Genomic DNA, 23,346 nt, shown 5'->3' with positions numbered 1-23,346 from the left:
ATGAGGGCATAACGGTGGGGCTCTCATGATGAGGTTAGTGTGCTTATAAGAAAACACATCAGAAAACTTGCTCTTTCTTTTCCCCCATCCCATGTGAAGCCACAGTGAGAAGGTAGCGGTCTACAAGCCAGAAAAAGAGCCCTAACCAGAAGCTGACCATGCTGACACCTTGATCTTGGACTTCTCACCTCTGGAACTGTGAGAAAATTCATTTCTGTTGTTTATGCCACCCAGTCATAGTATTTTAAAAGGATTTGGCACCTTTGTCAAAAATTAATTGACCATAGATGTATGGGTTTATTTGTGGACTCTCAGTTCTATCCCCCTGGTGTATATGTCTATCCTATGTCAGTATCACACTATTTTGATTACTTTCGTTGTAGTAAGTTTTGAAATCTAGAAGTGTGAGTCCTCCAACTTTGTTTTTCTTTTTTCAAGATTGTTTTGGGACTTCCCTGGTGGCGCAGTGGTTAGGAATCCGCCTGCCAATGCAGGGGACACAGGTTCGAGCCCTGGTCTGGGAAGATCCCACATGCCGTGGAGCAACTAAGCCCATGTGCCACAACTTATGAGCCTGCGCTCTAGAGCCCATGAGCCACAACTACTGAAGCCCGCATGCCACAACTACTGAAGCCTGCGCGCCTAGAGCCCGTGCTCCGCAACAAGAGAAAACACTGCAATGAGAAGCCCGTGCGCCACAACGAAGAGTAGCCCCCGCTCGCCCCAGAGAAAGCCTGTGTGTAGCAATGAAGACCAAACGCAGCCAAAAATAAATAAATTAAATTAAATTTTAAAATTTATTTTAAAAAAAAGAGATTGTTTTGGATATTCAAGGCCCTTGTAATTCCATACAAATTTGAGGATCAGCTTTTCCATCCATTTCTGAAAAAGACTTTTACTAATGCTTTTCCTTCTCCTGTCCTGCCTTCTTCTTCTTCTTCTTTTTTGTTTTTAATTCTTTTGGCCATGCCGCGTGGCATGTGGGATCTTAGTTCCCCAACCAGGGATCGAACCTGCACCCCATAGCAGTGGAAGCATGGAGTCCCAACCACTGGACCACCAGGGAAATCCCTCTTTTTACTTATTTATTTATTTATTTATTTTTGGCTGCGTTGTGTCTTCGTTGCTGCACGCGGGCTTTCTCTAGTTGCGGTGAGTGGGGGCTGCTCTTCATTGCGGTGTGCGGGCTTCTCATTGCAGTGGCTTCTCTTGTTGTGGAACATGGGCTCTAGGCGCGCGGGCTTCAGTAGTTGTGGCACGCGGGCTCAGTAGTTGTGGCACACGGGCTTAGTGGCTCCGTGGCATGTGGGATCTTCCCGGACCAGGGCTCGAACCCGTGTCCCCTGCATTGGCAGGCGGATTCTTAACCGCCGCGCCACCAGGGAAGTCCCCCTCTTTTTACTTTTAAAGTCAAGTTTATCTTCTCTCTTTCACAGACTTGGCTTTCTTGAAATATTTAGTGATTCTTAATTGTGTGCTCACCTTTGTAACTGTTATTACTGGTTAGACTGTCTTCCATTTCTCTTAAAGAGCCCACAGGGGGTGAGGAGGGTGCTGCTTCACATGCTAATTTCACTGTTAGCCTATTTTCAGTGAAAACAGGGAAGGAGCAGGACATGGCTTCCATCACTGCTGCAGGGGTCAAGCCAATGGATTCTTGCTGCTTTGATTTAATCATCTTGTTTATTGCTCCTGGTCTGCTGCTTCTAGCATTCACCCTTTTGGGCACGGAACATCCTTTGTGCTACTCCTCATCTCCACAGAAGAACTCTTCTGTCAAGAGTTCTGCACTGTAGTTTACCTTTCCAACTAATCAGTGCCTGTGGCAGAAAGCCTCTAAGATAGGCAACAATTATCCCTGCTACCTGGTGGACATGCCCTTGTGTAATCCCCTCCCCTTTAGGGTGGCTTGGATGTAGAATATGACGGAAGTAATGGAATGCCACTTCCAAGGCTAGGTCATAGAAAGACTGTTGTTCTGTCTTGGGTGCTTTCTCTTGAATAACTCACCTTTGCAGGGAGATCGGCTGCCAGGACAGGAAGCCGCCCTGTGAATTCTGAACTTGCCTAGCAAGCCCCTGCAACTGTAGAATCTAATTCCTTGCAGTAAGTCTCTTAATATATATCTCTTACTGGTTCTGTTTCTTTGGTTGAACCCTGACTGGTGTAGATTTTCATGCCTGAAAATGGGTGTTATTGTAACAAATACCTAAAAATGTAGAAGCGGCCTTAGAATTTGGTTATGGATAGAGTCTGGAAAAACTGAGGAGCATGATAGAAACTCTGCAACAGGCTTCAATATCAGGGTTGAAACTGTTGGATAAATAAACTATTTATTAAAAATGGGGGGAGTTCCCTGGTGGTCCAGTGGTTGGGACTCTGTGCTTTCATTGCTGAGGGTGTGGGTTCAATCCCTGGTTAGGGAACTGGGATGCCACGCGGTGCCTGGGGGAGAAAAGGCGGGGGTGGTGGGAACCTAGCTTGTCTTGAACAGACTGTTAGTAGAAATATGAATGTTAACTCTCTTAGCTCAGAAGGAAGCGAGGAGCACGGTGGAGAATACCCATACTACCTTAGAGAATATGTAAATCATCACAAAGAGACTGTTGGTAGAAATATGAACGTCAAAGGTGCTGCTGGTGTTGAGGGCTCAGAAGAAAATGAGGAACATGCTGTGGAAAATAGAGGAGAGGGGATATTTTTTATTTAGTAGGAGAAAGCTTAGCAGAATTGAGTCTTACATTTATGCGAAAAGCAGAATTTGTAACAATGAACTTGGGTATTTATCTTTGCTGCCAAGTTTTGAAGGTGGCGTCTGGTTTCTTGTGGCTTACAGTAAAATCTGAAAGGAAAGAGATAAATTGAGGGAAGAAATGTTAAGCAAAAAGGAATCAGAACATGGTATTTGGGAATTCTCACCCTACCCATATTGCAAAAGATGCTAAAATTAGGTCATTCACTGTCAAGAAAGTGTGCTCTGAAGAGAAATCCAAGGATGTACCTGGGCAATCTTTTGTTAGTGCCTAGGAAGGATCAAAGGTCAGAGTATTCAATCACACAAAGGGCTATTTGGAGAGATTAGCCCTGCGACTCCTGGACCTCCTTAGCCATCTGAGCAGAAACCAAGCATAGAAATGGGATTATCCAAAAAGATTTATAAAAGATCCTCTTGTCTAATGGAGTAAATCCCAGAGACATACACAGGAAACACACACAGTTCTTAAGGATGTCCTACAAGCAGAGACACTGCCAGCTTGTAGTGAAAGGGACAGAGAGAGAGCAAAATTAAAGAAAGCTGTCAGACTCCCAGAATTATACAACCAGGAAACAAACAGATGAAAACACATGGAAAAGGAAAGATGACTCCAAGGGCAGGGCAGTGAGTCCAGAAGGTGGAGCCAGGAACCAGAAAGGATTATTCCTAGGCCTTGAAACCTAACATTGTTTTCCCAGCTGGATTTTTCATTTTGAATTTTATTTTATTTTAGTTTTTCATACAGCAGGTTCTTATTAGTTATCTATTTTATACATGTTAGTGTATACATGTCAATCCCAATCTCCCAAGTCATCCCACCACCACCCCCGCCCACCCCCGCTTTCCCCCCTTGGTGTCCATACGTTTGTTCTCTACATCTGTGTCTCTATTTCTGCCTTGCAAACCGGTTCATCTGTACCATTTTTCTAGATTCCACATATATGCATTAATATACGATATTTGTTTTTCTCTTTCTGACTTACTTCACTCTGTATGACATTGCTTCAGAAACTTTTTTCTTTCCATTTTCTTCCTTTTTGAGTGGGAATGTCTATAACTATTATCCTATTCCTGTCTCACCATTGTATTTTAGGAACAAATAACTTGTTTTCTAGTTTCACAAGTCCACAGATGGAGAGTAATTTCCACCCAGGATCAGTTATATCCAGAGCCTCACCCATAACTAATTTAGATGATCAAATGATGAAACTTGGGACTTTTGAGCCAATGAGACCTAGATGAGATTTTTGCTCTTCAGTTGCTCCTGTAACTGAGACTTTCGGGAACCTTGAAATGGGGTACATATATTTTGTATGCGAGACCAACATGAATCTGTGGAGGGCAGAGGGCAGACTATGGTAAACATAATAATGCCCTCCCCAAGAGGTGTCCACATCCCAATGCCCAGAACCTGTGAATGTTTTATTACATGGCAAAAAGGACTCTGATGATGTGGGTAAATTAAAGATTGTGAGATGGCAAGATTATCCTAGATTATCTGGGTACATCAATGTAATACAAAGGATTGTTGTAAGAGGGAAGCAGGAGGATCAGTCAGAGAAGATATGCTAACTGAAGCAGAGATCAGAGTGATGTGATTGCTGGCTTTGAACATGGAAGAGGGCCACAGGACAAGGAACTCGCACAGTCAGTCTTTAGAAGCTGGAAAAGGCTCCTCTAGAGCTTCCAGCAGGAACACAGATCTGTCGTCCCATTTTAGACTTCTGACCCCCAGCACTGTAAGATAATAAATTTGTTATTTTAAGCCACTGACTTTGTGGTAATTTGTTACAACAGCAATAAGACATCAATGCATTATGAGGAAAGTCTGCAACACACGCTCAAGCTGTCCCCTTCAAACAGAAAACACCTTTGATGCTTACACTGTTGAAGGATAACTAGAACTGTGATCCCTGGTTTACAATTCATGACGGGTCCCACACTACCCTGCTGAGGGAAGCAGTTCAGGAGGCCATATTCTGAACCATGTCACCTCATTCTCCTGCCTACAAGATTGCCAAGTCTCCCCAACTATGCATGAATCATCTCAATCTTCACAAGCCTAGGAAGTAGCTACTGTTGTTGTCTCCATTTTACAGATGAAGAAACAGAGGCAAAGAGAGGTGCAGTATCTTTTCCAAGGTCATGCATCTAGTAAGTAGAAGATCCAAGATTTAAATGCAGATTCTTAAAATTGGACTTTTCACATTCTTTCATTAGTTAAAAAAATATTTGCTTCAACACTGGGATTCTATAACGAGTATAAGTGTCAAAGGTTTAGGAACAAATACAACCAACATTTGGTAGGCACCGAACAACATTTATTAACCGTGGGGGCGGAAGTGCACAGGGGACTAAAGCCCATCAGCCTTTGGGTATCTGTCCGTGTGTCTCGTAGAGGACGTGGAGAGTGTTGATGAACCTGTCGAGGCTGGTAAAGTGGGCATCTTCTGTGACAGGAAGTGAGAGCAGAGCCAAAGAAAGCTCCAGAAGTCAGCGCGCAATTGCTATCTGGTCATGGAAGCCGTAGGACAATTGAAGCCACGAGTAAGAAGAAACTGAGTCAGCAAGAGCCAGGGCAGAGGGTGAGGTCATTTGCTTATTGTGACAGGAGCAGTCGGAGCACCGGTCAGGGAGCCTTGTGCCCCTGCTGTGGAGGGCGCTCCCTGTCACCTGGCATGCTCCGTGAGGCCTGATGGGGCTGCAGAGCCCGTGTCACACAGGTGTCTCTGGGTTCCTGTGAAATGACTCCCACTCCACCCCAGGCAGCTGCAATTCTTGTCCCCCTTATTTCCACGTGTAACTTCACAATGAACTCCCGTTCGCTTGAGATATTCAGTCTCTCTTCTTCGCAACTCAGATAACTGAACCCCCTTTTCCACCCACGGCAGATGCCCCCTGAGGAATTATTCCACTACAACAGTGGGCACCTCCCTGGGGTCCAGGATACCCACCACAACTGGTTCACTCTAGGAACTGCTAAGTAAATGTGGTCACATCCTCACTTTTGAGGTGACCTTCTTGCAGATGACATGAAAACTACTTCCCCTCTTCCAACAAGCAGAATACAATAAAATCAATACGGTATAGGCTTTCTTAATCACAATCAAATCCCAGCCCTGTCTTCTTGAGGTTAACATCAGATCCCTTGATTAGAATTGGATTTTGAGTTTTCCTAAAACTCTTCAATCACAGCCACGTCTGAGGTTGTATAATTTCAATAGGTGGCTGGATCCACCCGTGACAAATTGATTCTTTCAATTCTCCCTAGCACTTAAACTCGTTCAAGTCTGGTCTTTTTCAATTTTTCGCCCCCTGCAATCCAAGATAAAAAAATGTATTTTACATGAAAACCCAGAACACACGTATATACACTGAAAATAAAAGTTTCACCATACCCTAAAGTTTTCTATTCCTTTTATTTTAAAATGTTTGTCTTGACCCAATAATTTTTTATTACAATGTTTCATGACCCGCAGCTTGAAAACGATTGGTGCAGTCTCTCCTTTCTTCAAAATTTCACTTCTCAAACACAGATCTTTCTTGGCTCTGGCTCTTTCTTTTCTTTTAACAATCAAACATCTCATGAGAGTGGTCTGCTCTCCACTTCCCCATCTCTCATTCGCTCTTCAGTTGACCATGTTTTGTCTCTGACCCTACCCTGCCCTGAAGCTGCCCTCACTGAGGTCTAACATCTTCCTTGCTGATAAATCCCACATTTCCCACTTGTTACTTAACCTGGGTTCCCAGCATCCTCTGATGCAGCTAGCCACCCCCTCTGGAAAGCTCTCTCTTGCCCTGGCTTCCTGAGGCCTCCTACCTCTCTGCCAGTTAATTCTCAAGATTCACTTCCTCTGCTCCCCTACGAGTCTCCCCAAGCAAGGCACTTCTCTTTTCTCACTTAATACACTGTTCTTGAGTGGTTTCATTTTTCTCTCATGTGGGACACCTGAGAAACCCAGCTCAAACTCTTCCTTCTATCCAGTACAAATCATAGGCCACAGGCTCTGATGTGAAAGTTTCCAAACGGGAAATTTTGCTCACTTGAAAATCTAAATATTTGAAACTCCAAAGCTTTTGTCTGCTTTTCTTCAGTGATATTTCTCCTCTGAGATAAAAAATGCTATTGAATGAAAAGGAGAGAAGGCAAGGGGTGGAGGGTGAAAATGGTGGGAAGCTTGAGTAATATTTGCAGTGGACATTGTGGTTGATCCCCAATGTCCATTCCATACCAGACAATTAGCTCAAGTCAGTGAGTGGCTTTCCCCTGATGACTGTTACTGCTCCAGGAGCGGACACACCAATGATCTTTGCCAGACAGTCTGAAGGAAAGGATTTATATCTCATACTTGGGAGGAGGGATTTCTCTTTCTTCCACTGAATATGAAGACAGAAACATCACGCAGTAGCTACCAGCACCTACCTTCAGACAATGAGAACCATCCCGAGGATGAAACTTCCCTCCAAGGATGAAGGCTGAGCAGAACCATGGACAGAGCCTGGGCCCGTGATATTATTGAGCTGCTGAATCAACCAACTTCAGAGCCCACCTACCTCTGGCTCCTTGTTACATGAGGTAGTTTACTTTCTTTTTTTAAAAAAATGAAGTTGTATGTTACTTGTAGCAGAAAGCATCCTGATAGATTCAGCATCTCAAAATATTCCATCACACCTGAACTCCAGACCTGTGGACCCAAATGCCTGCCAGCCCTTCCCCCTGGCTGTTCCATAGCATCTCACACTCAGTAAGTCTAAAACTGACTTTGTTGTCTTGGGCCCCCTCGTCCCCCTACACCAATCTTCCCTGTTTCCGTGAAAAGTCCCACCATCTGCCTGGTTATTCAACTCAAAACCTTGGGTAATCTTTGCTATTTCCCTTTCCCTCACACTGACAATCCCCACTTAGGAACTGCAGATTCTACCCCCCGAATAGTTCTCAAATCCATCCACTTCTTTGCCCAGCACCGTCTCTTGCATGTTTCACTGCAACAGTCTCTGAACTGGTCCTCCATCTCCTTCCAACTGTGTCTGCACACCACAGCCCGAGTGACCTTTCTAAGATGCAGATCTGAATACTTCACCCATTAAAACCTTTTCTTTCCCTTTTCCTTAGAATAAATTCTAAGTGCCTTAATATGTCATATAAGGCCCTCAGTGACCTGGCCCTCGTTGCATCTTTCCAACCTCAATGCAATTTCTTCCTTTCTAGCCTTCATTCCAGCAACGTAGAACTACTTTCACTTTCCAGACATGCTCCCTCTTGTCTTCTGGCTGACGTATCTACCTAGAAAGTCCTCCTCCTCTCCCTGCTTCACCTGAATAACTGCTGTTCATTCTCCAGCGCTCATTGTGATGGTGCCTCCTTTGGGAGGCCATCTCTACCCTAAGGCTGGGTTAGGTGCTCTTCTTCATGTTCCCACAACACCATCTCCTTATCCCAATCACATCACTCGTCAGGAGGTTGGAATTGTATGCTTATTTGTCTATGTCCCCCACCCAGACTGCGAGCTCCTTGAGAGCAGGGACTCTGGCTTACTCCCTGCACTTAGCACTATAATTGAGTGAAGAAGATCATTCTAAATTCAGAAGTAAATTTTGACTTCAAGGCAAGGGTAGGATGGAATGGAGTTGGAGGACAGCATGGAAATAGACATTTTCAAGCAAGGGGAGGGGTGGTGGTAGCAGAATCTGATCTGCTGGCTAAGTGTGCTGAAAAGGTTTAGGTGGGTGGCAGGGCCAGGCCAGGGGAAAAGACCACTGAGGCAGACAATGTAACCCAGGCAAGAGATGACGGTGGCGGGACTTCCTTGGTGGCGCAGTGGTTAAGAATCCGCCCGCCAATGCAGGGGACACGGGTTTGAGCCCTGGTCCGGGAAGATCCCACATGCCGCAGAGCAACTAAGCCTGTGCACCACAATTACTGAGCCTCACTCTAGAGCTCACAAGCCACAACTACTGAGCCCGTGTGCCACAACTACTGAAGCCCGCGTGCCTAGAGCCCATGCTCCACAACAAGAGAAGCCACCACAATGAGAAGCCCGTGCACCGCAACAAAGAATAGCCCCTGCTTGCTGCAACTAGAGAAAGCCTGCACGCAGCAACGAAGACCCAACACAGCCAAAAATAAATAAAATTTTTTTAAAAAAAGAGGTGATGGTGGCCTGGACTAGGGTGGTGGGAGTGGAGACGGGGAGAACCAGACAGCCTTGAAAGAGTTATGAAGTAGAATTAACAGAATTGGCGGTAGGTGAAGAAAAGAAAGGAGTGTAAGATGAGGTGAGTTCTAATTTGGGCCACAGAAGTTCTAGTGGTGCTTCATCTTAGGGCAGGGAATCCAGAAGGAAGAACATGACTGCAGAAGGTGGAAAGTGAGGTGAGGGGCTCTGCTTCGGACATTTGGGGCTGCAGATGGGGCACAGAAGTTGAGAAGGATTGGACAGAGAGGTAGGAGGAAAACCAGAAGGGTAGACAGGAGTCATAGATGCCGAGATAGTGGGAGTCAGAAGAGAAATGACCTGAGGCAGGGGGAAAATACTGCTGAGCCTCCTTTGCATTGACGCTCCCATGACACAGACACAAGTGCACTAGGGAGGGTCCCCCCCGCCCCCCGCCCCCCGCCCCCATTTACTATTCTATGATCTTTTTTAAATCGAAGTATAATTCACTTACAATATTATATTAGTTTCAGGTGTATAACATAGTGATTCCATATTTTTATACATTACAAAATGATCACCACTGGAGAGGGTTCCCTTGATAGCAGTTTTATTTGATTTAAAAGTGAAACTCAGACCCTGACCCACCCACTAATCTTGGGGTCGTGGCAGGAGTAGACTCATCCTGGGGATGGTCAGCCTCTTACCAGGACAAGCAATGGGGGAACATATAGACTCTTACCAAGATAAGAAATGAGAAACATATGGATCATGTCTCTGTGGGCATGGAGAGGCCCCGCTGTGGTGCTGGGTAGGGTTTGGCCACGGCCAGGGAAGGGGTGACTGGAGCCATCTGGTGGACACATGCAGAGGGGGAGGAGACGAATTCGGGACTGGTGTTAGGATGGGGGCTTAGAGGTCTAGGGCAGGGTCAGGGAGCTCTGGACCAACAAGTTCAGTAGCTGTGAGTAGAAGACTTGTCCAGCTCACTGCGCTGCTCCTTGTGAGACTCTGTCACCACCTGCTGGGGGCCGAGGCACGTGAGGGGCACAAACCATTCAGCACCACCCTCCTTCCAGCTCCTTTGTGGCACGGTGTCCCCCCTCCCTGGCATAAGTTGAGGCTCCAGTCTGACCATCCACCTCCATCTCCCTGTCTCACTCCCACCCCAAGAATCACTAACCCACAAACACCCTAAGATTACCTGCAGCTAGGCTGGGCCTCAGAAATACTATGAGAAATGATAAGGTCCTATGCTCAAGTGACCCATCTCACCTCCCCATTCCGGGTCTCAATGGTCTTGATCAGAACCATCTTCCGGCTGTGGCTCTCCTGGGGAGGCTCCACCTCAGGCACTGGAAAAAGCAAGATGAGAGGTGGAAGGGAGGAGGCTTGGGATTTCTCTTCTTTTAAGCCCTCACTCCGTCTGGGAGGTGAGGGAGGGGTGGGGAGGGGCAGATCCTGAGGAGCGAAGGCGAGTGTAGGCCAGGACTCAGAAGTTCACGGAGAGAATCAGTCCTTGAGCAGAGCCATAGTAAGAGTCCAGCCAGGGCAGAAATGGACAAGGGGACAGACAGTTGGAAGTCAGACGTGAAAGACTCACCAGTCGTCTTTATACTTAAGGATGCAAAGGAATGGACTGGCACGGAGATCCTGGGGGCGAAGCACTCGGTCAGCTACTCCGCTGAGCCGCTGGCCTCCCCCCCACTCCTCCCCCCCCCCCAGTCCTGACCACACCCTATCCGACCCGCCCCTCACCGGCTCTCCTCGCCCTCAAGTAGCTTCCGATAGGTGGCGATCTCGATGTCCAGGGCCATCTTGACGTTGAGGAGCTCCTGGTACTCCCGCAGGTGTCGCGCCATCTCCTCCTTTAGCTGCCGCAGCTCCTCCTCGAGCCGTGCGGTGCCCGCCTGGTACCCGCCAGCTTCCAGGGCAAACTGCTCCTCCAGCTCCCGCAGCTGTCTGAGCAGCGCCTCGTTCTGGGGGTTGGGGGTGAAGGGGGGCGTCAATGGGGGGAGCAGCCTTCATCCTCCACCCCCTGGGCGGGGGCGCGCAGCCTGGTACTCACCGTGCCGCGAAGCCCGTCCACCTCGCACGTCAGGCTCTGTATCTGGCGTCGCGACTCGTTCATCTCCTGCTTGGCCTGGCGCAGGGCCTCGTGGTTCCGGTTGGCGGCGTCGGACAGGTCCGCGTACTGCGGCCAGGGGGGAAATCCGGACGTGAGTGGACCAGATGCGCCCTGTCCCCAGCTCCCCACTCTTCCAGGTCCTCCCAAACCCTCCCGGGCCCTCGCACCTTGGACTTGTACCACTCTTCTGCTTCCTGCAGGTTCTTCGCCGCGATGCTCTCGTACTGGGCACGGATGTCCCTCAGCGCCGCCGTCAGCTCGGGCTTCACGGTCGCCTCCACCTCGATCTGCTGCACCTGCTGGCTCTCCACGCTCATCTGCAGGTCTCTCAGCTCCTGCCGCCCAGGGCGAGAGGCCGAGTTCATCGCGCAGATCCCACGCGGGCCGCGCGGTTGGTGCACAGAAAAGAGAAGAAACACTTGAATGAACAGAAGGGGGCGCCAGGGAGTGCAGCGCGCCTGGTACTGCACGGCCCGCGCCACGCCCGTACTAAGCCTCTGGCCAGGTTACGGGGGTGCAGCTCCGCTGCTTGCCACCAGGCGGCGCAGGGGTGTGAGTCAAACCACCTGTAGAGCGGGTGGAGAGCCTGCGTCTACCCTACGAATCTCACTTCTCTTCCTCAGGTCCACTCGCCAGTCTCTTCCAGAGCTTGTACTCCAGCTCCAACGAGACCACCCCCAACCTCCTGACACCCGGGTCCACCCACCTCCTCGTGCAGCTTCTTGAGGAACTCAATCTCATCCATCAGAGACTCAATCTTGCGCTCTAGCTCCAGGCGGGACAGGGTGGCGTCGTCCACGTCCTTCACGGGGTGGCAGTGGGGGTTCGAGAGCAGGGAGGGGTTGCTTAGGTCGACGAAGAGCCTGGCCCTCCCTGTCTGCCTCTGGAGGCTTCTGGTCGCCTCCCTTTGCCCACAGATGCCACCCTGGATACCCAGGCCGGGGGTAGGAATGGGGAGACCGAGCTCACCTTACGGAAAAGCACGAGGCTGTGCTCCGCATCCTCGCGCTTGCGAGTCTCCTCCTCCAACCTGGTGAAGGAGTGTGCAGAAGCTGAGCTCCGGGGTCACCGCCCAGCCTTAAGACCGCGACCCCCAGGATCTGGGCCAGAGGCTGCTACTGCCCAGGACTCTGAGGAGGGGTCTTCAGGCTGCCTGATGGACTTGCCCCATTTTCCCTTTAACCTGCTGGGAGCTGAGATGCGGCCCTTTTGTACACTGGGGAGACATAGTAACTCCCCCTTCCTCCCCTCCCCAGGGACTCAGCAAAGTGGTAGAGGAGGGGTTGGGGGTGTTGCCCGCTGGCGAGGATGCTGTCTGCACACGCCCAGGTGGATAAGGTGGGCCACTCCCTCTGGCGGCCGTCTCGACGGCCGTCGCCCAGCCCCGGCCCTGTCCCCTGACCTCTGCTTGAGCGCCGCCAGGTCCTCCGCCAGCCCGTCGCGCTCCACCTGCACCCGGTCGCGCTCGCGGCCCAGCAGCTCTAGCTCCCTCCGCAGCTCGCGCAGCTCCTGCTGGCACAGCTGGTCGGTGCGCGCCGGCTCCTGGCCCCGGGCCTGGCTCAGCTCCCCGCGCAAGGCTGCGTTCTGCTGCTCCAGGAAGCGCACCTTCTCGATGAAGTTGGCGAAGCGGTCGTTGAGCTCCTGCAGCTCCTGCTTCTCGTTGCTGCGCGTGGCCAGGAACTCCTGGTTGAGGGCCTCGGCCATGGAGAAGTCGAGGCGCTCCGAGGGCAGGCGCAGGAGGGCGCCCGCGCCCGCCCGGGGACTGCGGAAGCTGCCCAGGCGCACGGAGGAGCCGGGGGACGCTGAGCCCAGCAGGCGGCTGCTCGAGAAGCGGGAGCTGGAAGAGTAGGAGAAGGCCCCCGGGGACAGCGAGGGCGGTGGCCCGAAGGCGCGGCGGTAGTAGGTGGAACTGACGCCGGACCGGAGGCCCGACGGGTGGCTCATGGCGGCCGAGGATGGGCAGTCACCGCTGGCAGAGCTTGTCCGGGCGCTGGGAAGGAGCCGCAAACCGCTGCGAGGCGGCTTTATAGCCCTGCGGGCTCGTGGGGGCATGGGCTGCTCCTCCCACTGGCCTGACTGTGGGGCTATGTGGGGAGGGGGACGCCCCACCCCTGCGGTGCAGCGGGAGCGCCGCGCCCTCCCTCCCTGGTTGCCGGCGCCCTGCCTACTTGATTCCCCCAGTTGCTGGTGGGGAAGGAAACAGGGATGGCTACCACAGGCCACAGGCAGGCGGGAGCGGGGGGGTCGGGGTGTTGGGGGGGTCAGTGCGTTCCAGCAAGCATCCGGAGCTGGAGCCTAGGGTGGGAGGGCCTCACTGGAACTGGGGTCCCTGCCTGAAAGAGCTGGTAAAAGCTGGGGGCTAGGTGGACGGGAGGTTAAAGGGCAGGCTTCTGGCACATTGGCAGGGAGGAGGTAGCCCAGGTGCAGGGAGAATTGGCCTGGCTTAGGCCCTAGAGGCTGTGCCTCCACATGGCCCCTGAAGGCTAGGCTCTGCTTTGACATGCTGTCAGCTGCCCCCTCTGTCACCACACCCAGGGAGATCTGGGGGACAGGAGTGCAGCGGCAGCTGAGATGGGTGAGGAAGGGCTGCTCTCCCTGTAATCCCCAGGGCTCTGTGAAGGGTTGCTGCCTGGCGCCAGCCCTGCTGCTAATGGACTTGCTTCTTCCCCTCCCCCTCCCCTGGACACTTGGCCAGGAGGTTGCCTGCTGATGTCTCAGCCTTAAAGACACAGATCCCAAATCTACCCCAGGCCCCAACAAGGTGGGCACATCAGAGGGGGCTGAGGGTGACTAGGCCCAGCTCTGGGTCCCACTTGGGAGGGTCTGTGCCATGCCAGAGGCTGCACTGTGTGAGCTAGCGTGTGCTGTCTGGCTTTACTGGATTCTCCCTTCCCCCAGCCACCGCTGCTCAGTCACGGCCTTACAGGAACCGGGGCGATTCCTGAAGTAGGAAGGGGAGGGGGCTGAAGGGGAGCAGCTGCTGCCAAGGCTGAGAGATAGACACACTGGCAGGAACCGGTTTCCAGTACTGAGGAGCTGCAGGTACCCAGCGATTAGCGGGGCTGGATGGGAAGAGAAGGGGAAAGAGAAAGTGCCCATCCCCAGCGGCTCAGGGACTGAACGAGGAGAAAAGGCCCAGAACAGAGCCACAAGCCTGTGCACACACACAGATGCATATGCGTAATAGCACCGTGTACCTATGTGCACACACATTAGACACACCCAACCACAGGGCCCTTCATACCCTCCCCCACCCCAGAGTTAGCAGGGAGGCTGATGTCTGGCCTTTGCATGTCTAACGGCTTCCAGAACGCAGGCACAGGCTGCCCAGGAGTGGACAGAGGCAGCTTGGATGGTCTGCAGGAGTCGAGGTGCTGAGGCCTGTTGGGCTTGCCAGGAGCTAAGGGGCTGCCGCCGCTGGGGACTCCGGGGCTCTCCAGTAAGGACAGGTCCGCGTAGGATTGGCCCTGAGGACAAGAGCTGGGCATCTGGGGAAACAGGTCTGGGACTCCGGACTGCACCTCTGGCTGAGGGGATGAGGAGGGCGGCTCCCTGGCTGGCCATCCCCTCAGCACTGCAGGGCAGAGGAGCCGCCCCGCCTTTGTGTGTCCTCTGAGATGGGCCAACGCCCTCACGCTCACATCCCTACTGCCTTTGCCTTCCTCTCCTCTCCAGGCCCCTCCTTCCTTCTGGGCTATTAGTCTCTCCCTGAACAGCTGCCAGGTCCTTCTCCTTGATGAATCTGGTTTGGTTGCCAGGGGAATGGGAAGAGGGAGGATGGGAGAGAGGGGTGGGATGGATAAACCAGGGCGGGTCGCCACTAACTCTTGGAAGTGGGGAGGGGAAAGTCCTGCCTGGGTTAGGGTAGGGGGCTTGATAGGTGTGAGGAGGGGACTGGGGAAGCCTAGGTGCTTTCTGCTGCAGCCCTGGGCTCTGAGCCCCAGCTGCCATTGAAGCCCCATCCACTCCAGCCTAGGCCCTGCCCTGCCCTGCCGGCTGTCCTCCGGGTACAAACTGGGAGTCTGAGCTGGTACTTCACTCAAAGGGACAGGTAAGGCCTGGGGAGGACGAGCTCAGGCTTTATCTTTATAGGAAACTGCTGGCAGACCTGGGCCTTTCAGAGTAGAGGCCTCTAGGGCTGGCCCCGGGGAGTTACCTGTGGGGTTCCCATCCTCTCCCCTGCTTAAGCTCCCAGCTCACCACCCAGAAGCCTCAGAGTAGAGGGAACCAGGACCACCTTGGCAGGGCTCTGGGAGCTGCAAGGCCAGGGTCTGGCCTGGGTTTGGGAACCAGGCCTGCTGGCAATGCAGAGAAGACTCCTCCCCCGTCCTCAGAAAGAGCTGGGCCTGGGAGGTCTTGAGGCCGGAAGAAAAGTAGGAAAGGGTCCCGGTTAAGAGCCAGGGCTCTGGCATCCAACTACCAAGCTTCCCATCTGATTCCAACGCTCTGTTGTACAAATGTAGTCTCATTACTATGTCCTCTCATGTGCTCCAGCAAAAGGGGGAAAATTGTAGTTTCCACCTCATAGTGTTGTTGGGAGGGTTAAATAAATACATGTAAAATACTTAGGACACACATAATAAAAGCTGAAAACTTAAACTAATTTTATTACTACTACTATTACAAATTGTCAGCCCCCAAGTACAGTGAAGAAGGATCTGGACTTCCTTTGGATTGTCCCCACTAAGAGCAGTGATGGACCAGGGTGGCAGGAGCCCAGTACTTCCTGGCTGATGGAAGGAGGGAAGGGTGGCCTCAGTGCACCGGGCAAATAGTATACTGATCAAGACATGGACTCTGGACAGACTGACTGCATGGGTTTGATCATGGCTCCTCAACTTAATTAGCTGTATGCTTTGAGTTTGGTTGAGTGATTTAACCTCTATTCGCTCCATTTTCTTTGTCCATCAGTGGGGATGATAATAATAGTACCTAGCCCATAGTGCTGGAGGAGTAATTGAGTTCCAGTATGTGAAGCACTTAGTGCTTGGCACATAACACATGCTATATAAGTATTAGCCAGCGTTATTACTACCCCTCCTCCTTCTGCTGTCCTTGGCTGCTCTGGCGAAGGCTCAAAGAGAAATAACCATTGTATTCAGAGGTTTGCAAGGCAGGTAAGCAATGAAGTTTAGGTTACTGGCAAGAGAGCTGGTAAATGACAGGCCATGGACTCAAAGCTGGATGAGGAGGGGTGTGTAGACAAGAGAGGGTGGGGTATTGGGAGAGTAAAGAGGTCCATAGCTGGACTTCCAGGCAAGGCCAAAGAACAAACAGGCACAGTACAAGGAACTGAAAGAGGCACTGAGAGGGCAGGAAGTTGTTTTCAGAGAGCAGGGTGCATGAATTCGTGATTCTGGAGCTGGGGTATTTATGGATAAGATTCCCAGGGTGGGGCTTCCCTGGTGGTGCAGTGGTTAAGAATCCGCCTGTCAAGGCAGGGGACACAGGTTCGAGCCCTGGTCTGGGAAGATCCCACATGCCGCGGAGCAACTAAGCCCGTGCTCCACAACTACTGAGCCTGCGCTCTAGAGCCCGTGCTCCGCAACAAGAGAAGCCACCGAAATGAGAAGCCTGAGCACAGCAACGAAGAGTAGCCCCCGCTCGCCGCCACTAGAGAAAGCCCATGTGCAGCAACGAGGACCCAACACAGCCAAAAATAATAAATTAAAAAAAAAAAAAGGATTCCCAGGGTGTTTGTAAGGGAGTGAGCGGCTAAGGTGGAATGATGGGAAAGGTCATGGGAGAAGAGATCAGGCCATCAGACTGGGCACTTACTAGCTGTGTGACCTTGGGCAAGTTACATATCCTCTCTGAGCTTCAGTTTCTTCATCTGTAAAATAGGAATGATGATACCTTCCTTCCAGAGGTGTCATGAGATCTAAATGAGGTATTATGCATAAAGCGATTAGCATGTTGTGAGGCTCACAGTAGGTTCTCAACACTGTTGATTGCCTTCTTCCCCTCCCATGTGACAGAGAGGAAACAGACACACAGAATCAACGACATAACCCTAATTACTTGTACCTAAGGGTTAGCTGGCATCTCCCTGCCCCTTGAGGTCTAGGATTGGCTCAACCTCCACTCCACATCCTGGGGAAATTCCAGTGTCCTCCCCAAGATCTCTTTGCCTTCCTGTTGCTTCCTCTTTGCATCCCTAGCTCCAGGTCCCTGCTGCCCCTGAACTGGCTGACTTTACAGCTAACTCTCCACAGTGTCTCAGATGTGGAACTTGGCACTGTCCCTCGGGTCCTGTGATCCCCTTTCCCATCACTTGGGTAGGAGCTGAGGCTCAGAGGGACAAAGTTGCCTGTCTGAGGTTGCGCAGTGAGCAAATTACGGCTTCCTCTCCAGGAAGACACGTCCTGGTTGGTCAGGGCCTGCTGGTGTTCTGTGTTCTGGGCCTGCAGGATCCCAGATGAGCCCCAGCCAGAAGGAGTCCACCTCCATTCGAGGTGGGCTCTCCCAGGCTGGTCTGGCTGCAGGGTCCCTATTGACAGAGTGGCTCCACTGGCGTGGAATCCTTTCCCCATTATCTCCATTTGGGGGCTCCACTCATCCCTGTTAGGGAGCACCCTGGGTATCTTCTCCATCTCATCACTTCTCTCACTGTATAATATAGCAATAGCTAACATTTCCTATGTGCCAAGCACTATGCTAAGCATTTTACACGTGTTATCATTTTTAATCCTCACAATAACCCTATGACATAGGTACTACTACTATTCCCATTTTACAGTTGGAGAAACTGAGGCACAGATAGGTTAGGCAACTTGCCCAACGTCACACAGCTAGTAAACTAGTAATCTGTTTATATGTCTGACTCTCCTGCTCCCTGACAATATGATATTTGAGGGCAGCCATCAGATCTTATTCACTTTTGTGTCTGTGGTGTCTAGCACAGGACCTAAGTCAAACAGCTGTTGGGTAAACTGAAGAGAACCCAGAGGCACCTGAAAAAATTTTTCCCGTGGTTGTCGTGTCAGGAAAATAGAGAGGTGTGTTGCTGCCACCTTCTGGCCAGATGCTAGAATGACATGTCTGCAGTCTGAATCCATCCACGTTTATTGAGTTTTAACACTCGAGGCTCAGGAACATTGGAATTTGGGGGATGCTCCAAAACTATTTATTATGACCTCCTTTTTAAAGATGAGGGGACTTCCCTGGTGGTCCAGTGGTTAAGACTGCACGCTCCTGATGCAGGGGGCCCATGTTCGACCCCTGGTCAGGGAAATAGATCGTGCATGCCGCAACTAAGAGTCCGCATGCTGCAACTAAAGATCCTGGGACTTCCCTGGTGGCGCAGTGGTTAAGAATCCACCTGACAATGCAGGGGACACGGGTTTGAGCCCTGGTCCGGGAAGATCCCACATGCCGCGGAGCAGCTGGGCCCGTGCGCCACAACTACTGAGCCTGCGCTCTGGGGCCCGTGAGCCGCAACTACTGAGCCCATGCGCTACGACTACTGAAGCCCGCGCACCTGGAGCCCGTGCTCCGCAATGAGAGAGGCCACCGCAATGAGAGGCCTGCGCATCACAACGAGGAGTGGCCCCCGCTCACCGCAACTAGAGAAAGCCCACACGCAGCAACGAAAACCCAACACTGCCAAAAATAAATAAATAATAAAATAAATAAATTTTAAAGATCCTGGATGCTGGAACGAAGACCCGACACAGCCAAATAAATAACAGTTTTAAAAAAAGAAGCACTTCCCTATTCTTTAAAATAAATAAATAAATAAAATAAAGAGGAGAATTATCCAAGAGTGTGTAAAATAAAATAGCAGCACTGGTATTAGGACTTCTGAGCCCTGATTTCATTCTTCCCCTGGGCTCTAGGAACCTCCTCTGCACCCCCAGAAGCCCAAAGCCAGGGAAGGAGGCAAAGTCTGTCCTCAACCGCCCCCTTATCCTCTACTCTGTCCACAATCTCCTGTCCTGCCCTCACTGTAAAATTGCATCTCCATCCATCTGCCTGCCTGACCCTTCCAAACAGTTACTGGTCAACTGGAGAACAGGAGAGCAGCTTATGGCCACAGGATGCTAAGTGAACCTTCCTCCTCATGGTGTGGCCTAGAGACCTGACTCAGAATCACCTGGGGGCCCATTAAAAAGCAGATTTCAGTGCTCCACCTAGATCTTCTGAATCCCTAGAATTCTGCATTTTAACAAACTTCCTAGGTGATTTTTAATGCACATGAAAATTTGAGCAGGGACGTCCCTGGCGGTGGTTAAGACTTTGCCTTCTGATGCAGGGGGGTACTGGTTTGATCCCTGGTCGGGGAGCTAAGATCCCACATGCCTTGCCGCCAAAAAACCAAAACATAAAACAGAAGCAATATTGTAACAAATTCAATAAAGACTTTAAAAATGGTCCACATCAAAAAAAAAATCTTAAAAAAAAAATCTGAGCATACCTGGATTGATTTTTTCTTTAAATTGTCCATTTCCCCCTCCCCCCTGCCATTTTATTTTGATTTTCAAACCCAGAGAAAAGTCAAGAGAATATTGGGACTTCCCTGGTGGTGCAGTGGTTAAGAATCCGCCTGCCAATGCAAGGGACACGGGTTCGAGCCCTGGTCCGAGAAGATCCCACATGCCACGGGACAACTAAGCCAGTGCGCCACAACTCCTGAGCCTGAGTGACACAACTACTGAAGCCGGTGCGCTAGAGCCCGTGCTCTGCAACAAGAGAAGCCACCGCAATGAGAAGCCCACGCACCTCAACGAAGAGGGGCCCCCACTCATCGCAACTAGAGAAAGCCCGCGCACAGCAACGAAGACCCAACGCAGCCAAAAATAAATAATAAATAAATTTATTTTTAAAAAAGAGAATATTGCTATCGACACCAATATATCTTTTCCCAGGGTATAACAATTACCAGTTGTTAATATTTTGCCACAGTTCCTTTGAAAGTAATTTCCAGACATTATGTCTTACCCCTAAGTACTTCAGCATGCATCTCATAAGAATAAGGACATTTTCCTATACAACCACAGTACTATTAACCCCCCAAGAAACTTAACATTGATACAACAGTGTTATCTAATATATAGTTTATATTCATATTCCCTAACCCTACAATGATCCCAATAATGTCCTTCATAGCTGTTTTCGCCTGATCCAGGACTCAAAGATAAAGAATTGTATTTGGTTGTCACCTGGGCAGGGATAAGTCTGGGATGAGCTTGGCATGTTTGCGGGACTGTAGAAAGGTGAGGCTGGAGTGAGATGGCTGGGAGGAGAGAAGGGAAGGTGATGTGAGAGGAGTGGGGAGGAGTCAGACCACAGGCTTTCTAAATCAGAGGAAAGGGTTTATAGCTTATTTTTTAAATTTATTTTTAAAATAAATTTATTTCTTTATTTTTAATATTTATTTATTTATTTATCTATCTATCTATCTAGGCTGTACCAGGTCTTAGCTGTGGTACTCGGGATCTTCGTTGTGGCATGTGGACTCTTAGTTGCGGCACGCGTGCAGGATCTAGTTGCCCGACCAGGGATCGAACCTGGACCCCCTGCATTGGGAGCACGGACCACCAAGGAAGTCCCTATAGCTGATTTTAAATGCAATGAAAAGCCACTGAAGGGTTTTATTTTATTTTTATTTATTTATTTATTTTTAATAAATTTATTTTATTTATTTTTGGCTGTGTTGAGTCTTCATTTCTGTGCATGGACTTTCTCTAGTTGCGGTGAGCGGGGACTACTCTTCGTTGCAATGTGCAGGCTTCTCATTGCGGTGGCTTCTCTTGTTGCAGAGCACGGGCTCTAAGCATGCAGGCTTCAGTAGTTGTGGTGCATGGGCTCAGTAGTTGTGGCTCGCGGGCTCTAGAGCGCAGGCTCAGTAGTTGCGGCGCATGGGCTTGGTTGCTCTGCGGCATGTGGGATCTTCCCGGACTAGGGCTCGAACCCGTGTCCCCTGCATTGGCAGGCGGATTCTTAACCACTGCGCCACCAGGGAAGCCCCCACTGGAGGGTTTTAAGCAGAGGAATGACTTGATCAGGTTTATAACTTTAAAAGGTCAATCTGAAGACAATTTCAGATTTGGGACATTCTATCAGATGATTCCTAGGCTCTAAGAAGTCAAAGCCATTTTTTTAAAAAGTGAGTGTATTAGTTTTCTAGGGATGTCATAAGAAGTTACCGCAAACGTGGTGGCTTAAAACAACAGAAATTTATTCTTTCACAGTTCTGGAGACTGGAAGTCCAAAATCAAGATATTGGTAAGGCATATTCCCAAAGCCTCTAGGGGAGAATCCTTCCTTGCCTCTTCCAGCTTCTGGTGGCTCCGGGAGATCCCTGGCTGCAGCTGTATTGTTCTAATCTCTGCCTCTGCCTTCACATGACGTTCTCCTCTTCTGTGTCTATGTCTTCTCTTTCCTTCCTATAAAGAAATTGTCACTGGATTTGGGGACCCAGGTAACCCAGGACGATCTCAAGGTCCTTAACTACATCTTGCAAAGACCCTTTTTCCAAATAAGGTCATATTCAATGGTTCTGGGATATGGACATATCTTTTTTGGGGGGGCCTCCATTCAACCCACTACAGTGGGAGATTGTTCTAGACAAGAGACTAAGAGATATAACAACTAAATTCAATGTTCAAACTTAAATTGGATCCTAGATTTGAAGAAGAAAAAGGCTACTGGAGAAATTTGTGTATTATAGGCTATGGAATGATTATTACCGCTTTTAGGTGTGAGGACGGGAATGCGGTTGTATAAGAGAAGGTTCTTGCTCTTAGGAGGTGCCTGCAGGAGCATTTAGGGGTGAAGTGTCACATTGTCCACAACCTTCCTTCTAGTGGGTTAGTTCCATTGTCCTCGATATCGTTATGGTGCAAGGCAGTGGTCTGGCTACTGGGTAAGTGTGACCGAGAAGGAGCAGAGTTAGTCACACCACTTATTAGAATAGAACCCGGGCTTCTCATCCTGGTCTCCACTTGATTCTGCAGGTCTCTTATAAGAGACTGTGCCTGATATGAATCTCTTGAGCGTATGCTCATGCCTGAGATGAGACAGGACAGGGCTCCTGCCCCTCAGACCAGCCACCAGGAGACTCCTTTTTGCAATCATAACACTCTGCCATCTACGTTCCCCCCACCTCCTGCAGGGAGAGGCCAGGTGGAGCTGAACAGACAAGTTCAAAGAGTCTGATGCCCTACAAACGGCCCTGTCTGCCCTCTGCCTGCAGGCCGCATAGGTGCTCATCTGACAGCTGGGTCTGGCTGGGCCCGAGCTTTCAGAGCTTTCAGAGCCTGTGGATCTCCCAGCCATTGAGGGCCAATTGTCAGCATCTGTTAGATGTTGTCTCACTCTCCAGGTGAATTCTCTCCGCCACACACTATTGTGTTGGCACCTGGCCAGAGGGAAAGGAGGTGATGGAGGAAATGAGGATGGGGAAGGAGGAGATGAGTGAGAGAGGGAAGGGAGAAATGGAAGTGGAGGGAGAAGATGAGGGTGGGGAGAGAGGGGAGCAGTGGGGGAGAGTAAAAGAAACCAAATGGGCCAGAGAAGGAGAAAAAGCCTCTCAGGCTTTTTCCTCTCAAGGACCCAAGGGCCCCCCACACAAGAGAATAACTGGTCAAATGACCCCTGTTCATACCCTGGAGCCCCCAGAACCTGGCCTGGTCCCTCTCCCAAGAGTCCCCCAGTGCCACCCCCTTGTCTACAAGGGCAGCTCAAAGCTCCTTAGGCTCTGGAAGATTTGGGACTGCCCCGGGGCTGAGCTCCTTCTGGCTGGTTCTTCCAGAGTGGGCCTCCTTGGTCTTCTGTATCAGAAGGTATCTATGTCTTCTGATCCACAGATCAGGCTATGGCTCCATTCACCGCTGCATGTAAAAGGGAAGAAGGTTTTTCAGGCCTGCAGATGTTTTCTGTGTGCTTTTAATCTGTGGCTTAAGTCCATCCAAGACTCCTGGAAAGACTGAAAGGAAGCAGCAGATCAGTTTGGTTGACCAGGCACTGCAGACAGAGGAAGGCCAAAAACCAAAGAAAGGAAGGGAGGCGTGGAATCTTTACTCTCCCAGGCCAGTGTTTGCACTGGAAAGGGGATTATACAATTTTAAAAGGGTCTTAATATTTTTATTATTTCACTAAACGCTTCTATGAACTATTGCATGAGGCTTTTATATTAGTTAGAATACTTTTGGCAGGAAGCAATAGAAGACCCAACTCAAAATGACCCAACAATAAAAGGATTATTATCTCACATGATGAAAAATCCAGAGGGACAGAAGTTTCAGGACTAGTTATTGAGGGGCTCAACATCCTATCCAGGACCCAGGTTCTTTGCATCTTTCTGT

The 23,346-nt window shown here is 50.2% G+C and overlaps 1 protein-coding gene across 2 annotated transcripts; it reads right to left on the bottom strand.

The window, feature by feature from the left end:
- Positions 1-9,503: 9,503 nt before the first annotated feature.
- PRPH (peripherin) lies at positions 9,504-13,067 on the bottom strand. Of its 2 annotated transcripts, none has more exons than XM_068560687.1 (9): positions 12,441-13,067; positions 12,008-12,068; positions 11,745-11,840; positions 11,206-11,373; positions 10,979-11,104; positions 10,669-10,889; positions 10,514-10,563; positions 10,186-10,265; positions 9,504-9,934 (listed from the first exon to the last, which is right to left on the bottom strand). In XM_068560687.1, the coding sequence occupies exons 1-9, from the start codon at positions 12,980-12,982 to the stop codon at positions 9,866-9,868; spliced, it is 1,413 nt and encodes a 470-aa protein (XP_068416788.1). In that variant the 5' UTR covers positions 12,983-13,067; the 3' UTR covers positions 9,504-9,865. The 2 variants fall into 2 exon arrangements, with proteins under 2 accessions (XP_068416788.1, XP_068416789.1); XM_068560688.1 differs by having other exon boundaries at positions 9,504-9,931.
- Positions 13,068-23,346: the final 10,279 nt, after the last annotated feature.

This window comes from Eschrichtius robustus, chromosome 13, assembly GCF_028021215.1.
Source record: "Eschrichtius robustus isolate mEscRob2 chromosome 13, mEscRob2.pri, whole genome shotgun sequence".
NCBI classification, from domain to species: Eukaryota; Metazoa; Chordata; class Mammalia; order Artiodactyla; family Eschrichtiidae; genus Eschrichtius; species Eschrichtius robustus.
This window is presented reverse-complemented; position numbering and strand designations above follow the sequence as displayed.

What these genes read in the sequence shown, in the direction of transcription:
- PRPH (XM_068560687.1), bottom strand. Translation starts at nt 12,982, where the DNA reads ATGAGCCACCCGTCGGGCCTCCGGTCCGGCGTCAGTTCCACCTACTAC. An exon ending in GCCTCGTGCTTTTCCGTAAG is followed by an intron (nt 11,841 to 12,007) that starts GTGAGCTCGGTC and finishes CACCCCGTGAAG; the next exon opens with GACGTGGACGACGCCACCCT. An exon ending in TCAAGAAGCTGCACGAGGAG is followed by an intron (nt 11,374 to 11,744) that starts GTGGGTGGACCC and finishes CCTGGGCGGCAG; the next exon opens with GAGCTGAGAGACCTGCAGAT.